The sequence below is a fragment of the Bactrocera neohumeralis genome, chromosome 3 (assembly GCF_024586455.1).
Source record: "Bactrocera neohumeralis isolate Rockhampton chromosome 3, APGP_CSIRO_Bneo_wtdbg2-racon-allhic-juicebox.fasta_v2, whole genome shotgun sequence".
NCBI lineage: Eukaryota > Metazoa > Arthropoda > Insecta > Diptera > Tephritidae > Bactrocera > Bactrocera neohumeralis.
The window spans coordinates 7,939,586-7,958,336 of NC_065920.1; the positions used below are offsets into that span (position 1 = coordinate 7,939,586).

At 36.5% G+C, this 18,751-nt stretch overlaps 2 protein-coding genes across 7 annotated transcripts in view; one reads left to right on the forward strand and one right to left on the reverse strand.

The window, feature by feature from the left end:
- Window positions 1-91: 91 nt before the first annotated feature.
- LOC126752225 (uncharacterized) overlaps window positions 92-18,751 on the forward strand; it is a 119,931-nt gene continuing 101,271 nt past the window's right edge. For both annotated transcript variants that reach the window (XM_050462877.1, XM_050462879.1), the window contains exon 1: window positions 92-551. The gene's annotated coding sequence lies outside the window, so the exon portion shown is untranslated. The remainder of the gene's footprint in view (window positions 552-18,751) is intronic.
- LOC126752216 (putative gustatory receptor 28b) overlaps window positions 1,201-18,751 on the reverse strand; it is a 49,371-nt gene continuing 31,820 nt past the window's right edge. For 2 of the 5 annotated variants that reach the window (XM_050462857.1, XM_050462858.1), the window contains exons 2-4: window positions 2,196-2,594; window positions 1,966-2,124; window positions 1,201-1,847 (exon numbers count right to left, since the gene is read on the reverse strand). In XM_050462857.1, coding sequence (XP_050318814.1) covers window positions 1,704-1,847; window positions 1,966-2,124; window positions 2,196-2,594 — 702 coding nt within the window. In that variant the 3' untranslated portion in view covers window positions 1,201-1,703. Of the gene's footprint in view, window positions 1,848-1,965; window positions 2,125-2,195; window positions 2,595-5,425; window positions 6,092-11,627; window positions 12,328-16,633; window positions 17,358-18,751 lie in introns of those variants that run through there. The other 3 variants (XM_050462855.1, XM_050462856.1, XM_050462859.1) reach the window with 3 other exon arrangements.

The window sequence follows — 18,751 nt, forward strand, 5'->3', positions numbered from 1 at the left end:
TGAGTACACAGTGATTATATATATGTAGATATATGTATGTATGCACATATATAGTTTGTGTCCGTATCGCGTTCTCAAATAACCACCTTTTATAGGTCAATGTGAACCGGAAGACAATAATAAAATGCTTTGTAAACGTCCGTAAGCGTCGCGCACTTGTTGATTACTGTCGCGAAATTCCGTATTGTCAGTAAAATACTTCCGAGTTTCTTTGGCATGTCCTTTCAGTTTAATTGTATAAATATTGTATAACGTTATTGTTGTATTGACGCGTCATTGATGAAGTATCGGTTGCTCGGGAGTGTGTAGGAGTGCCGCGCTGACTTTCAATTCCACAAATATGATTAGTGTATGGTGGCGCGGTCAACAGAGTTTACATGCTACAACGCGTTAAAAGGACATTGCCCGTAATCGAAGTGAATGATGGCTCGTTACAGCCGTAATAAGCAACAATTGCTATCAATATAACAAATGACTATTGGATTGTGACACAATTTGCACCAACAAAAATAATGAGGAATACGCTTACTCATATACATACACACATTCAGGTAAGTCAAATTAAGTATGATTTATTTTAATATTATTGTTTAATATTCCTTCGGATACCCTTTAAATGTTAGATCAGCTTGACAAGTTGGGTGAATTTAGTAATGTCCGTCTGTCTATATACGGTACTTAGTATCTCAGTTTTTGAGTTATCGATCTGAAAATTTGTAGATGTTATTTTCTCTCCAAAAATCTGCTCATTTGTCCGAACCGACGATGCATGTCCACTATAGCATATAGCTGCCATACAAACTGAACACCATGCCCTTATATGAAAAACTTTTCTATTTGACAAGATTTCTTCACAAAATTTGGCGTAGATTATTGTCCAAGGCGAAGCTATAATGTCCATATACATATATTGTTGTGATCAGCCAGCTATATTATTATAGCTGCCCTAATAACTGATCGATCAAAAAAATGGCCTTATATGGAAAACTATTTAATTTGACAAGGTATCTTTGTGAAATTTGACATTGATTATTGTTGTTGTTGTCATTACTGTCCTAGATAACGGTACGCTCTCCGATCAAATTGTCAAGACCACTATAGGATATATGTATCTGCCATACAAACTAACCGATGAAAATCAATTTCCTGTATGGAAAACATTTTGTTTGTTTGTGAAACGTTTGATAGTAAAAAATCGAGTTTTGATAAAATTCAATATTTTAGCTCTTTTATTAATTATCATGACATAAAGTTTACTTGCAATCACACCTACACACATATGTATTTGATTAGATATGTATGTATGTTCACAATTGTACTTTATTTACTGTTTCTAACAAATTCACTATACATACATATATACCTAAAACAATTCCTTTATGCTTAACAAAAATGTTAAACAATTAAAATCTGCATTTTCATCACATCGAGATATAACAAAGTATCTAAATATGTATATAACTCATAATTTCGCTTGCACTTTTGTTTGCATTTCAATCGTTCGTAAGTCCACTGAAGCTTCTGAATATATTTCAACAATTACATACATACTTATAGAAACGTGCCTCACAAGTCTCTGACATTAAATACACAAGAGATAATAAATAAATAGCATACATACACACATATATATCTAGAAAAATTTTACAATATATAACTTATGAGTATTAAAAAATGCTTTAAAAATCATTAAAACGTCTACTTTATCCAGCAACTGTTAAATTTGAGACGAGACTCCTTATTGGCATTGTATCGTTCTCTTCCATCGGCGCGAACGGACGTTCGGGTGCATTAGAATTCGTGAATTGTAGAAGTATAATTAAGTAGGTGGTGAGTGCGCCACTTATCTGCAATTAAGATAAGTTATATATTCTTATTTTAACGGTTTTGCAAGGATATTAGGATAATAATATAAAATTATTATTTTTTTATAATCTTTTTATACCTGCATTTCTTTTGACCTACCGTGAAATAAAGCGTGCGGTCGATGTTGAAGAGTCCAGCGGCGGTGAAGTGGATTTTCAAATGCAACAATTGCAAAGAAAACTGTTGCAGCTTCTCCTTTAATTCCGCATTTTTTGCCTTATTGAGTAGTGAGTGCACAATGCCACCGGTTTTTTCGCTCTACAAATGAAATTAAATGAAGAAAATAAGCACTTTTTTGTGTCTGATTTTCGATTATTTTTACTATCCACCTTTTTAATAGCCCGATTACTGCCCTCCACAATGGATATGATCGCAATGACATACAAAATCATTTGACATGAAAAGAAAGTGACGAATTCCACAGTCTTGAATTTGCTTTCGTGCGCCGATTTGCCCAACAATGTCTCGAGTACATAGTAGGCATCAAAAACGATGATCAAAAATGCAATCGAAATGATGGTCAGTAGTTGATAGGTGAAATATTTATTTGCTGTTGATGCGGCATCACAAATCATATGATGTATTTCCATAGATTCCTGTATAATCTCGCAAGGATTATTTGTGACTATGGTGTACATGGAGAATGAGTCCAAACATTGTAGTGAGCGTTGCTTCGGCATTGGTTTGACAATGCTATTGTCCCATTGATGTGCGAGTTTCTTTAAAACCTGAAAGGGAAAGCTCTGTTAATTACAGTTGGAGAATATACAATTTCAAAGTTGAGGTTATGTCAGTTGCACTTTTAGACAACACGATTCGGAAACACACCCTGCGACGAGTAAACTGAATCGCTTCATTACAATTAACAAGAAATTTAAGAGTTGTGGCCAAATTAGTCTGATAAGCTCAAATTCATAAGCATCCGATGACTATAACTTATATAATATTAGGTAAAGCACAGGAATCTCGAATGTCTGGTAGATTTCAAAGTACTTGATGACTCAAATTGCAATTAGGACTGAGTCGATTTAAAAAAAAAATTTATTGAACCAATCGTTACAATTCTTTAAAAACTTTCAAGGCATTGAAGGCGTCACGGTAGCCATTCTCCAGAATATCCTTGGTGCATGCTGCTTGGATACCCTCTGTCGTCTCAAAATGCTTGTCTTTCATCGGCCTTTTCAGGAAAGGAAACAAAAAAGTCCGGGAGGCCACATCTGGGTTGTAGAGCGGCCGCGGAAGCATTGGAATGCCGGCTTTGGTTAGGTAGCTGTTCACAAGAAAGACGGTGTGAGCCGGGGCGTTGTCGTGGTGCAACTTCCAATCGGCTGTGATGTCTTGTCGGAACCGATTGACCATCCGTTTGAGTCTTTTGAGGACCTCCACGTAAAACTTGGCGTTGACGGTTTGTCCAGGAGGAACAAATTCATGGTGGACGATGCCTTTGATATCAAAAAAGATAATGAGCATCGTTTTCACTTTGGATTTGCTCATTCATCAGCGACCTCACCCGGTCTTCTTTTCGGTTTGCAATTTTTGGATTTTTTTTATTTAATTTTTTATTCCACTCAATAATGTTGATTGGTTGATAAGTTAGCAATAGAGGTGTGTATTGCGATCTTTGTTGGTTGACGATCACGCAAAAGCATATAGTAAAACAGATAAAAATAAAATTTTCTACGATATTTCATTCATTGCTTGCATAGCTCATGCAATTCTCCACCGGTTTTCGCACAAATACTCAACTTTATTCAAGGCGCGAAAATATTGCGTCAGCTTGTAAATCATGGCATAATACAATTGTACCAAGCCACAAACGAGTAAGTGTGGCGCGTAGTATGCCACCGCTGCCGGAAGGCTTATATAAATGTTATTGCGCGCCAATATACCGAACATACTTAATTGAAAGTAGAAAATAGTTAAGGCAAATATAGCCAAAGCAAAGCGATTCGTATGCGTTGCCACATATTTCTGCATAAATGACACGCCCACATTGAAAAAACGCTCTTCGATTCTATGCATATGCCTAACGAGCGTACACAGTCTCTTGCGTTGCACGAAGCAAAAGCCCATCGCGATCACATTACCGACGACGCCATTGTATTTCTGCATTGAGTCCGTGAAGTGCGAAACAGCCGATGTGAAAAAATAATCGATGACCGTGTGATGGTGCAGAATACTATACATTATATTCACGTGCAGAAAAATGAAACGCGACACCATAGCGAAGTAACCGTAGGTCGAAGTACACAAAATGTGCCTTCGCGTCTTGGACGATATGATGATATGATATGGCGTTAGGCCGAAAAAGTGTGCGAATAGGAAAACCACACGTAAACTCGCGTAAATATTTGCAGGATTTCGAAAGTCACGTCTCAAATTGCGCAAGCCGTTCCAAAAGCGGCGAAACATTTCCGCCGTGTGTGGTAAAAGTATGCGAACTCGGCGTCCTAGTAGTTGTGACTAAATGAAAGTGAAATTAAACTCCTTCAAAAAGGTGCATTGTCATTTAGTGCTGATAAATACGGGGCACACTCAAAAACAGAATAGTAAAATTAATAACTTAAATAAATAAAAATAAGGGAGGATAGTGTTCGTGGCGGCCGAAGTGAGTGATTTCAATTTGTGTGTGAGAAAGTAGTAAGTCGACGCGAACGAAGAACGATAAATTTTTTTTCTTCGGGTCAAAGAAACAAAAGAATCAGCTGTCGAAAGGAAGTCGAATTCGTTATTAGATTTCTTATCCAAAGTCTTTGGCATCAAAGAAACAGAGAAATGAAAATATCAGCTGTTAAAATGACGTAGAATTCGTTTTTAGTTTTGTTATCTAAAGTCTTAGGCATTGGAGAAATAGAGAAACGAAAGAATCAGCTGTCGAAACGAAGTTTAATTCATTTTTAGATTTCTTATCCAAAGATAATCTGTGGAAACAAGGTCGAATTTTTATGTAGTTTTGTTCAAAATCTTCGGCATTGGAGCCACAAAAGGATCAGCTGTCGAAACGAAGTTTAATTCGTTTTTAGTTGTCTTATCCAAAGTCTTTGGTATTGGAGATACGAAAGTATCAGCTGTTAAAATTACGTAGAATTGGTTTTTAGTTTTCTTATTCAAAGTTTTCGACGTTGTATCCACTGACCACGCATCATGGTCGAAACTTGTATATTTTGCCTGACTGTGAAACGTTCAGGTCTATTTGCGTTATGACATTTGTCGAGGTTACACTCGGCTTACTCCCTACATATGCATAACCTTTACGATTATGGTCGACTATTGAAAATATCCGTTATTTGAACAAGGTTATGGTACCCTGGTGGTATGAATGACCTACAATAAGTTCATCAAATAGGTTATGGTTATTGGTATGCAATTTAATCTTTGCTTTGATATTAGTGTCATATTTTGCTATCTTCGATATTCACATTTATAAGCAATACAAATATAGTCAACAAATTAATTAACTAATTAAATTGCACATTTCGAGCATGGAACGACAAATACCACTTCATACACATATGTACATGCTCACAAAGTACTCAAAATTCGACGCCCGTTCGCTCACCTTGTTTATTAAACCGAAGTGCTGCTGCAAACGAAACAGAAACGTGGAAAATAACACAACAACACTTAATAAGAAGACATGCGGCATGAAGAAGGTAATCATCGCTTGGAATGTCGGCCAAATATCATTGTGAAAGAGCATCCAAAAGCAACTGGACATGTACGAAACATTCAAAGTGATCACCAAGAACATTTTCAAGTGTGTCAATTTCATAATATATTGATAATTGAATGCCACACCGAGATTGTGAAAACGTCGGTCCACCGCCCCGATAGTATTACATAACGAAACTATAACGCGACATTCACTCAAACTAATGCCGAACAGCGTCAACATGCCCAGCAGCCCGATGAATTTCTGCAATGTGTCGCCGATTTGTGAAATCTCCGATTTGAAGAAGAAGCCCACAATGGACGCCTGCTCGGCCAGCGAATGTATGAAGCAGTACATGAAGAAGATCACTTGCAGCAGCGTATTCAGATAGCCCAGCTGGCTGATGTGCAATGTGCGCTGTTGACCGTCATCGCCCGTCCGTAGGCGAAATGGCGTTAAGCCGAGCATGAAGTTGAACCAGATTAGTGTTTGTGCAGCGCCAATGGCATCACTCGGGCTGAAGAGGTCCTTCCAGAAGTGCATGGCGTACGAGCAGTGAGCGATTTAATTTCTTTTGCGGGCACTAAACCGTTACGACTCACCGTTTGCGGTATTTATACGAGCACTGTGGCTGTACTTTGTGAGCAAGTGAATGACATCTGTGTGCTTTAAAATTTATAGAGTTATGATTGACGGCTTTGAAACTATTTAATGGTTATTAATTTATTAGTAGAAAGAAAAGAAAAAGTAATGAAGAATTGCCTTTTTAGGAATTTTTATAGACATTGAAATTAAGAGCACTATTTAACACATGCAGCAGTCGACGTTGTTGTAGAGGTTTGAGGAGAATCTCCACTATGTTAAGCGATTCTAAACTTCCAAAAATTTAGTTTTGAAAAACTTAAAAAGCGGTTCAGATAAGGATCTCTCAGTTATGAATTAAAAAAAAACGTTTTTTTTAAGTATATAGCAAATGGTTTCGGAGATATTTGTATGATTTTTTTAACTTAGTAAAATCGGCTCTCAAAACTCTTTTTCAGAGTCTGTGAGGAAAATTTCTCGAAAACAATTAGACTTGATATATTTGTCATGTAATGATAAAGGAATACGATTTTTGATAACAATTCCGATTTTGAAGCCACTTGAAGTGTAAATTTTTTCACAAAAAACATTTTTTATGGGTGCTGCCATTTAATAAAAACTAATAAAATTGGCTAATCCTTTAATAAAGGGTAGTCTTTTCGTATTTCTAATCATTATTATTTTGCTATTTTTCCATCAGTGTAAAACTTTTCTGGTTTCTCGACGAAAAATTGCGACAAGTAAGGGCTATATAGTAGATGCATCAAAACTTCCCAGCCAAGCTCTTCCAGTTTTTGCCGAGTCATGAAAGATGTGTGTGGTCTAGCGTTGTTCTGATAGAAAACGAAGTCCTTTCTGTTGATCAGTTCTCACCGTTTGTTTTCGATTGCTTGCTTCAATCTTATCCGTTGTTGACAGTAAAATGTAGAATCAATCATTCGACCAGGTTGGAGCAGCTAATAGTGGATGATACTTTTCCAATCCCACCAAACACTCAGCATAACCTCTCGAGGCGTCATCCTGCCTTTGCATTTGTTGAGCTTTACCACGCTTGGACCATCTTTTTCGCACATTATTGTCGTATTTGATCCACTTTTCGTCTCCTGTTACCATCCGCTTCAGAAATGGTTCGATTTCATTTCGTTTCAACAAAGAATCGCAGATGTTAATTCGGTCCATTAAATTTTTCGCACACAATTCATGTGGTATCCAAACAACAAGCTTCTTGTAGTCATCCTTTTTTAAATGGTTTAAAACCGTTTGATTATGAATGTTAAGTTCCTTAGCGATGTCATGGCTGCTTATGTGACGGTCCTGGTCAATCTTTTCAATAATTTCATCGACTTTTTCAGCGATAGGTCGACCAGAGCGAGGTGCATCTTTCACAGCGAAATTTCTAGAACGGAAGCGAGCGAACCATTGTTATGCTACGCAAAGCATCGCCTCCGTAAATTTCACAAATTTCAGTGGTGGCTTGCGTAGCGTTCTTTCCGTTTTACATTAAAATTTTAAAATATAGCGAATTTCTTTATTATTTTCACTCATTTTTGAACAGCTGTAACTTTTTTTCAAATTCCCCAAATTTAATTTTTTTTTGGTTAAATGAAGCTTAAAATCGCACCTTTCCTTTATGGTATGACACAAAGTGATTGGTAGCACTACCCAACTGCAACGACATGTATTAACAAAATACGAAAAGACTTTTTCGACTGCACATTACATATCTGTATTCACCTCTAGTGAAAACTTTTTTTTGTGCGATATGAGATAATTTTAAGCTGAAAATTCTACCTCACCTTCAGATATCCTTTTTTCGGAGGTCCTGGCGATCCACTACAGAATCAAGGGAATCCAAAATTTTTCAAAATGAATATCTGTCTTTTATAGGACATTAGTAAATGAATACAAATGTAGTAAGAGTACTTCTTCGTAGAATTTATACCCTAATATTTTTTCGGTAACCCGGTAACTGGTATTTAGTAGTAGTTTCGTAATTTCAATGAATCTATTGATAAAACCTCTCCTAGCGCACTTAAACTACGATAAGAGTTTTACTTTGCGAAATATTTTGCCTATTTTCCGATCTTTTGACTAAAGAGTATTAAGGCCGACTTCAACAAAACTGGAGTAGGTCTGTTTTTTTAAACTAGATGAAAGTTTAACACTTGCTTATTGAATCAACCATTGTTGCACTCAAACTGTTATTTTCGTTTTGCGAGAGTGCTTTATGAGATACTTGTCATAAATTAAGTGTAAGATGAAGTTGTTGGCATAACTTTAAATTATTTATTGTGTGAGAGAGAACATTTCATACATGTGCACCGTTAGTGAGTTAATGGCGCTTATTTATTAACTCATTATGGTATATTTCTCAGTTTTTTTTCAGCATAACTTTTCCAATATTATTGATTTGTATAAACTTCAATATTCATGAAACTATAGCTATGTTGTTTGCCCCTCTCTTTTCTATTTATTTAATTGTCAGTTGTCCTTTGGCGTTTCTGCTAATAGAATTGCATAGCTGAAGTAGCAATAAATATAGTGTTTTACTCCTGCAATATTTTCATTATGCAAAAGGATATTTATACTATATTTATCTATAATTTTATGTACGCTTTTGCTATTCCTTCTCATTCTGCTGCATTAAGCTAATTGATTTTTTGCAATTTTTGTAATGCGATATTTATTGCTTCAATATTTCCTCTCTCCACTTTTCTGCCATTTACCTGCTTAGTGGAAAAATATTCGTACAATATATTTATTTATGGCTAAGAATTAGTTTAAACTATTAAGTTCCTTGATACGAAGCTTTTCAAATGAAAATAGCACTGAATTTAGAGTTTGTCACAGAGAAAAAAAAATTATGTTTAGAAAATTGCCATTGGGTGCAAAATTTGCAAATAAATAATTAATATTCTATCCTATAACTCTGTATTTTTCATGAGCTTTTGAATACCCAAAAGTTTAAGAAACGCACCACTCTAAAACTATTAATAGATTTCTTCCAGGTCAGAAAATAGAATAATATGAAAGTTGGAAAAACTGGTTTTGTGGCATTTCTTCACTCAAGGATCTCAGAATGTTTTCGAGAATAATATCGGTATGGGGGTTGACAGCTTCAACAAGAAAAGAGTGGAAAGAGTTATGAACTAAATAAAGTTAGCTATTTGTAAATGATCAATGTAGCAGAAAACTTTTCTGTAGAATACTGACGGTTTGACAGTCCTTAACCGGATAAAAATTCCTGCTCCGTTTCGATTACGTAGACCCGACTGTCACGGGAATGGTTCAATCTTAGTATTTTCTTTTAAAATGGCGTGTGTCTAAGATAGATCTTGTGTTATTTTTCTTTATTGGCCTAATTGTAGGCAACATTTTGCGTGATTTTTTCTAGCAGTTGATATTTAATGTTATTTTTTATAGATTTCAACTTATCACCAAGTGAAATTAATTTAATTCTTGTTATATCCTACGCTTCACATTGATTTTTCTCATCCAGGTGAATTCTGCTCTTTCTCTACCATCAATCTGGTTTCTTACAGAAAACATGTTAACGGTGTTGCTGTCTCTTGAGTTTATAACTTTTCTCTCCCAAACAAGTGCTTTTGAATTACTTAAAGAGTTTGCTTTTATTTCAGTAATTTGTTTAAGCTTTTTCCAAAACAATAATACTCTAAAAGTTAAAAATTCAACCAAATAAATATTGCGTGACTTAGAAATAATAATCAATACATACATATGTATACACCTGTTACTCTCCGAATTGAAGGGCATTTTAAAACGAGAGTGCGTGTTTTGCAACATTCTAACTCGTTATGCAATTTTAATTATGCCGTTAAAAACAGTTAACAGTAAGTCTGCCACGAAATTGGTAATACCCTGAAGGAAACTTCGGAGACCCTAAAAAAAGGTATATCTATACTTTCTATATATGCTTAGCGTGACGAGCAGAGTTGCTATAGACATGGCCGTCAGTTCGGCTGTTTGTATATGCGCGAACTAATCCCTCAGTTTTTGAGATATTGATCAGAGATGTTGCACATGGCCTTTTTTCTCCAAGAAGCCGCTCATTTGTCGGAACCACTATATAGTTACATGGTATACAAACTGTTCGATAAAAATCAATTTTTTGTATGGACAATTTTTTTATTTCACAAGATATTTTGACGGAACTCGGCATGAATTATTGTCCAGCACACATTACTCAGATCGAATCACTATAGCCTATAGCTGTCATGCAAATTGTTCGATCAAAATCAAGTTCTTGATTTTCTTTTTGTTTTTTTTTGTGAAGGAAATATTTTTTGAACATATTTTCTTGTTTTTGGCTCAGCATCACTTAATATCAAATCACAAACGATATCTTATGCCCCTAATTGTATACCTTATATTAACGCTCCAAGTCCCTACTCACCACGTAAATACTTTTTTTGGTAAATGAGTCTACAACCGCAACGAAATACTATGCAATCCTTTATTGGGCTTCGCTGCTCTCTTTATTATTTCATTAAGCACACCATTTTATTAACGGTATACTTATGCATACATACACTTAATTGCTTCAGAATCACTCCCTGATGTATTGCTTACTTAGTGCCTAATATAGTTTACTAAAGGGAGAAGTTGATTAGCAAATGACTGGCCAAACGCTGCACAAGTTAACGAGCGTTAAGTACAGAGTTAACAAGTGATGGGTTTTTGTGGAAGATCTATATGGTATATGATATTTAGTATGCCATAAAAATCGCTAAAATTACTTATTAGACAATTAGTCTCTAACTTTTATGACTGTTGCTAACATTTTATGGTGTATATTTTAGCAATGATTTCAAAAAGTAAACATAGTTCTACCAATAACTTGTTAGCGATTAGATCATCATTCTTGTGAAAATTAATAACAACTAGGCTGAACTCCGGTTGTAACAGGCAATGACAAGCTATAGGCGCACTTTTGCTGAATATCGCTTGCAAGTTAGAGAATTGTTCGTATTTAAGTTAGATATTCAGCTTATAAAGATAATTAATTTGGTATTATCAAATTATTTTTAAAAATCAGACTTCGCTAGGGTAGATCGCAACGTTTTCTCAATGATCTCAAAGAAGAATGAATCACCCCTTCCACAAGCGTAATAACATTTGCACTGTCTGTGCTTTCGGTATTATTTATTACGATAAATACAACTCTGTTTAGAACTCTTCAAACATCATATGGTTTCATATACTATAAGGTCAACATTTCTTTTTTTAATGATCATTAGGTGTGTGCCTGCGTTATAACGCCTGCCTTGCTTCCATATTCAGTAGTGCGCCTAAGTGTAGGCAATATTTAAGTTTTTTATATTGACACATCACTGTTTAGCATTTTCCTAAACCTAGTTTAATAAAAAAATTAAATTATGGCTGTCCATTTTAGCTTCGTTTCTTAGACCAATTTTAATAATTTCGACTCGTTCTATGTTTTCATAGCAATAAAAAAACGGTTGCTCGGTATTTTGCATATTCTTATGCCCACCGCAACCCCTCTCACCTTATTCAACATAGTTAGTCGCATTTCCAGCATTTTCACAAAACCGTGATACATCGCCGTAGCGATCGAAATAACCGTGTGTTGCAACGTAAAGACGATATAAAGTGGCGTTGACGGTTCTAAGTTAGCCGATTTCAAGAGCATAAAATTACCACACGAATACACTGTGTCCACGGCAAACACCAGCAATATGCTAAAATAAGAGTAATGCAACAATTTGGTGTAGATTATTTTTACACCAACTTTATGCAACATAAGATCAATATCCTGTACTGTGCGTAAACTGTACTCTAGACTGTGTTTCGGTAGCATAGCTGTAATATATATAATCGTAACACCGATCAAACCGCTCAACACTTGCAATGTATCACCGAAACGTGAGACGCCGGTGTTAAAGAAGTAGCCCGCAACCGTTTCGAAATCATTGATCAGCGTCAACACATAACATGCCACATAGATGGTGATGTGCAGAAACGTGTTGATATAACCGAAAATGGATTCCTTCAATTTCTTATTGCCCGCGCCGTCACTTTTGATGAAGAACGGCGTGAGACCGTGCCAAAAAGTGATCACGAATAGCGGCTGCACGCTCTCGTATAGCTGTTGCGCTTGAAAGAACCGACGTAAACCGCTAACACGCTGTGGTCGTGTGGCGCGCACTTCCTGTGCCTCAATGCCGTTCGTATCTTCGTCCATTCGCGTTGACTGCACCGCGTTAACTGGCCGAAAGTTGGCGTGTTGTTGTGACTTTTTAACTCAAGTCGGCACTCAACACGCCTAGGCGCGAGCGTACGCTTGTGTTGACGTTGACGTATGTATGTAATGGTGGTGTTTGTGTTTGACCATCAGTATTGGTCGCAGTTTTCTCCATTTCTAATGAATTGTATATCCTTTCACTACTTTTTCTAATAAAGTATCCGTTTTCATATGCAAATTAGTGGCGGGAGTTTGCACAGCGCCACCTCACACGATATTACCATATTTATCTGAACTGGTATTTAGGTGCCGACATTGATGTCGATTCTTGTCACTGACCCACCTGTTGGCACTTTTTTTTTTGGATTACGAGCACACCCATCAGCGTCTAATCGCCCACTAAAGTGGACGCTAGTTATGCGTGTGCATTAAACAGATTGTCAACTAGGTTGGCCTGGCATATAATGGGTTACCAGTTTAGGATTATTACCGATGTTAGCAGCATGTTTTGTACAGGAGAGCTTCCTATCTCACAAATAACAGTTTTATGTTTAATTGAAAATTGTGTTCTGAAAAGTTTTTATCGCATAAAATATAGGTTAGGTAATGTAAGCTTAGGTTAAAATGATTGCACCAAATACTATCGCTAGATCATGAAATACTTGTTGTTCGCCTACATGCTTGTCTAGTATCAGCTTTCATTCAATCGCGGGCGAATGAGTTTCGATCATTGGCGAAGAATAATTACCATCACACTACCTTCAGAGAATAGTTCTGTAAAAAAAATTTTTTTGCGCTTCTCTACTCCATATGATCTTCCACGATTACTAACGTTTCGAATGTGATATCAAGCGTTAAAGTGATCTTTCGCAAAAAATTAGGTTAGAAGATCTTTATTTTATAGCTAATCAAGTTTACGTAGCATCTTGCAAGGAAATTTTTGATCTACAACTGCTTAAAAAATTAAGAAAAAATTCAAATGTCCCAAATGAATATCCCTGTAAGCCAGCTATGTAGATGAATTGCCCTCAGGCGTCTAAGGAATTAAATATTGACTTGTTGCTCTTTTAATTGCTCATTGCGGTAACACATCGGCGTATAGTACATAAGTACATAGAAGCGCATGCGGGTAATTTGCATACGCGTTTTACGTCGGTTTTTAGTTAATTTAATTTCTCAACACAATTCAATTAAGTACTTTCCTTCGTTATAGTTTTACATTACGGTACATATGTATGTAAAGGTATATATAGTTACATACCATATATATTTATGTAAACATAAGCCACTGACAGCCACAAACATTAAATATTACATACACACACATATCACCTACTGCCCTTTGTTAATTGATGAACCGTTCTCCTTTCCCTTTACAAAACACTCTCTTTCTCTATTGAGGCTACTAGAGCACATAACCTAAGCACAATACTAAATAAGATAAGTTAGATGAATACCATGTTTGTTTGCCTTGTCCTGCCTGTCTGTCCGTCTAGTTGATTGGTAAATATTTAATGAACATTCTGCTCAGACAAGCTTTTGTTTTTAGTATACTAATCATTTGTTGTGTGCAATTGTAATTTACATATATATAGGGTGGGCCAAACCAAACATTTTTAATTTTTTTTTTTAATATTGGGTAGTCGAAAAAGTTTTTTCGTATTTTGTCAATAGATGTCGTTGCAGTCGTACAGGTATATCTCCAGTGCTACCAATCACATTGCGTCATTTTGAAATTTTTATATAAAAGAGGGAAGAATGCCACGCAAGCCTCCAATGAAATTTGTGAAGTTTACGGAGACGATACTGTATCAGTTCATATATGAAAATTTCTATGTGAAAGATACACCTCGTTCTGGACCTACGTTGAAAAAGTCAATGAAATTATGGAAAAGATTGACCAGGACCGTCACATAAGCAGCCATGACATTCATCATCAAACGGTTTTGAACCACAAAACGAAGCTCGATGTTTGGGTACCACATGAATTGTCTGTGAAAAGTTTAATGGACCGAATTGACATCTGCCATTCTTTGCTGAAACGAAATGAAATCGAACCATTTCTGAAGCGAATGGTAACAGGAGATGAAAAGTAGATCAAATACGACAATAATGTGCGAAAACGATCATGGTTCAAGCGTGGTGAAGCTCAACAAATGGTCGCAAAGACAGCATTGAAGCCTCGAAAGGTTATACTGAGTGTTTGGTGGGATTGGAAAGGAATCATCCACTATGTAGCTGCTCCAGCCTGGTCAAACGATTAATTCTACATTTTACTGTCAACAACTGATGAGACTGAAGCAAGCAATCGAAAACAAACGGTGAGAACTGATCAACAGAAAGGACCGCTAGACCACACACATCTTTGATCACTCGGCAAAACTGGGAGAGCTTGGCTGGGGAGTTTTGATGCATCCACCATTCAGCCCTGACCTTGCACCATCGGACTACCATTTATTTCGGTACATATTTGGTTCATTAAAGTTCATTATAAATATAAAAAAAAATAAGTGAAAGTTTGATTAGAAATACGAAAAGACTTTTTCGACTGCCCAATATAATAATTTTTCAAATGTATTAAACGTCCTCATAAAATAAGAAAATATTTCTTTGTTATTTATATGTAAAATCGAAAATCACAATGCGCCACTTGTTAACATTAATATTATTTTTTTCGCAATTTCATAATTTCACACAAATTCACGGTATCTAAGCCAAAAACTAAAAATAAAAATGTCGGTCCACCCTAATGTGCATACGTAGATATTCGTCTATAAATATCACAACAAACCATCACATGGCTCATGGCGTGGTCATTTCTCCTAATTAAAAATGCATTAATGTAATTTTGATCTAGCGAAATGAAAATAATTCTTTTGTAATGCGATAATTTAAGCACTGTAAGCATATTTCAACAATTCTATTGCTAATTATTGTTATAGTTCGTTCACTGGTCTTTATTTAGTTGATATTTCGCTGCAATAACGGTAACTGCTGTTGAAGGCAAGGGTTGAAAAACTTCCTAAAAGTTACTTCAGAAGTCCATCTCAAGGCCTCGAATTTATTTTAGAAATGTTTTAAATTTTTATAAAACTTTCGAAAACCCTTTTCAAGATCTCAAAATGATTTAGAAATATTAATTTTAGGTGTAATACTTCAAAATTTCTCAACCCATTAGCAACTATTGAAGAAAAAACCAAATTTAAAGAGAAGAATAACCAAACATTTACTAAAGTTGAGTCCAAACCATTAGACCGATACAAGTCTGATTTGGATTGAAAATAATTATAAAGAATTATTGAGGAGACTAGCCACAATGATCCTATATAACGTCAAATACAGGGTTTGTCCGAAAAGTAATAGGACTGATTTTCTTCCGCCGCGACTGTACTTCGGAGCGTGCGCGCATCGACTGGATTCAGTTGAGGGCGTTCCTAGCTAACGAACGAGCGGCTGGTCAGTAGTCTCCGATCACCTGAAGAGTAACGACAAACATTTTCGACATGTTTCTGATGTGCAAGCCGAAAATGCAGCGTTCGTTAGAGCAGAGGTACGCGATTAATTTCTGTGAAAGTTGGTAAATCTGCGACAGAGACGTAAGCAGGCCGCTGATGGAGACCGGAAGAATAAGCAAAGTGGAAACGAAGCTCATTGTCTTTTCTGACATCAAAGGCATCGACAAACCTTTAACACCAAGTTTTACGTGGACGTCCTAAAGAGACTTAAACGACAAGACATCGCAGCCGATTGGAAGTTGCATCACGACAACGGCCCGGCTCACACCGCCTTTCTTGTGAACAGCTACGTAACCAAGGCCGACATCCCATCGCTTCCGCAGCCGCCCTACGGCCCAGATGTGCCCACCCGGACTTTTCCTTGACTGAAAAGGCCGATGAAAGGGGATCCAAGCAGTATGCACCTCGGCTCTCAAGGCTATTCCGGAGAATGTTTTCCGTGACGCCTTCAATGCTTGGATATCGCGCTTGCAGCGCTGCATCGACGCAATTTTATTTTGGAAGTTTTAACAGAATTGTAAGGATTGGTTCAATAAATTTTTTTAATCGATTCAGTCCTATTACTTTTGGGACAAAGCCTGTAGGAGAAGGTCAGTTGTTTCGAAAAGGTGAACAGTAAAGATGCAAACTTACTGTTACACTTAGGGACGGCATTGAGGATAATGTTGGTGTAAAGTTTTTCGTTCAGATCTCACTGATAATAAAGCTTTTGGGTGAGACAAACTTTCTTCCACACCTATCACTTTCCATATTCGTATAATTAAAACCCACACACACACACCATACACATCCTACCTTATTGAGTATGACCAGACGGCGCTCAAAGCCACGCGCTATAAAACAAAAGAGGCAAATTGCCAAGAACAACACCGAATGTTGCAAAACGAACGCGATGCACACACATAACGACGGCTTCACGTGCGCCGAACGCAAAAGCAAATAAACACCCGCACAATAGATCGCAATTATCAGTATTTTCGCAACGATCAGCACCAATGCATAACGGTAAATACGCGAGTACTTCACACGCACACCAATATTCGCAAAATTCAAATCCAACTCGTTGAACACCTCAATTATACGTTGCATCTTACAACGCTGGGTCAGTGCCGTCGTATAGATAACAATACCGGTGACAATACCGTTACATATCTGCAGTGTATCACCCGCAATGGAGATGTTCGTGCGTAAGAAGTAGCCCACGACAGATTCGGCTTTCAACAGTGAATTGAGAAAGCACAGGCCGTAAAGTGTCACATAGGCGGCCGTGTTGCAAAAGCCGAAGCAGGACGCACGTATCTCGCTGGTACCGTTGCGACGCTTTACAATGCGAAACGGTGTCAGACCGTAGATGTAGGTGAACAGGAAGAGTGGCTGGAGTGTGGCGAAAACTTCTTGCGAAATGAAGTACTGACGTATGCGTCGAAGGCGGGTTGCTGCTGCTGGCTGCTGAAGAGTGTTGGCGAGTTCGATCGTTGTTTCGTAACTTTGATTGACAATTTTTTTCATTTTTTATTTAAATATTAGGGTTTTTTCTGCGCAAATGTTGCTTTCCAGCACGCGTCTCGCACACGACTGTTTGTTTGAGCTATCGACTGCCTGTTGAATGTCGGCTAGGACATGCCAATAAAGAAACTTTGGCTCTATTTGTGCACAGGTAATTCATTACCGGCAGCCATGTGACATGTTTGTTAAGTAATCATAGCTCGCACATTAAAATGATGGCCCAAGGGATTGTGATTGCGATTATAGTTGTACGTACGAGGTTTGTTCAAAGAATATTGCGAACTATGTATTCCTTAAGAAAGTATTTATTTATTCATGAATATCTGTTTTGTTCCATTTAAAGTAATCACCTTCAGATATATTGAACTTATATAAGGAATTTTTTGTTCTTCCAGAAACCCAAAAATTTAACTTAAATTTTCACATAATTTTGGAGGTTATGTGAAAAAAGTCTAGAAACATAAGTTATAGACATTCTTCTTACTTACAACGTTGTCATATAACTTTTTTAGTTAGGACTCGTAATTTTGCGGAAATAGAGATAAACGATTCCTAACCCTTAAAATTCAGCCACACCCCATCCTTTGCTCTACCCAAATTTAAAATTTTGTCTTTTGTTTCTGAAATTCTGGTTTTTTTTTTTTATAATTTTTAAAGGTTTCTGCACTACTCCATTATACAGATTCTTTGATCCTATAAAAAATGAATTAAACATTCAAAATGGTCGACCTTATCAGCATAATTAAGAGATACGAGTACCAACGTAACGCAACAAAACAATCCAAAATCGAATCCACGTAGCCCGGGAAAATTCAAAACTCGCAATAATTTTTGTACCAGCCTCGTATGTATATACATTGTCACTACGTGGGTGACTCAATTAGTACGCATTTTATAGGTTTTTGATTAAATAGATAATTTTTAGCCAATATAAGCAGTGCTCTAGTCCCTTTATAGGTCGTTCATTTTCCAATGTGGCAAAACAGTTGACTTCTGCGTTTAGCAATTCGAAGCGGAATAACGAAAGTATGTAGAAGCTTTATTCAAAATGAGAATTTAAAGGTATCCACCGAACTAAGCTACTGAAAATCAATTTTTATGTTTCTTTATACATATATTCAGCACGTTAGATAGATGGTTTTCAGAGTTTCTCAGTTTTTTAACTAATTATAAGACATCAATTTGTTGTAACGAATGAAGCTTTAGTCTCTAAAATTAAAGCTCAAAAATTTCCATTTCGAAATTTCTAAAAACCTCAGTTAGATGTTAGAGTTCCCAAGCCATTAAAAAGTTTTGTTGAGTTAAAAATTTATATTTCAGTCTCCAGACTTTACGGCGAAACGGGTTCCGTGCTGTGTCTCTTCTAGTGTCGTCACGTTTTTGTTGCTAGTATATGACAAGGGTTCT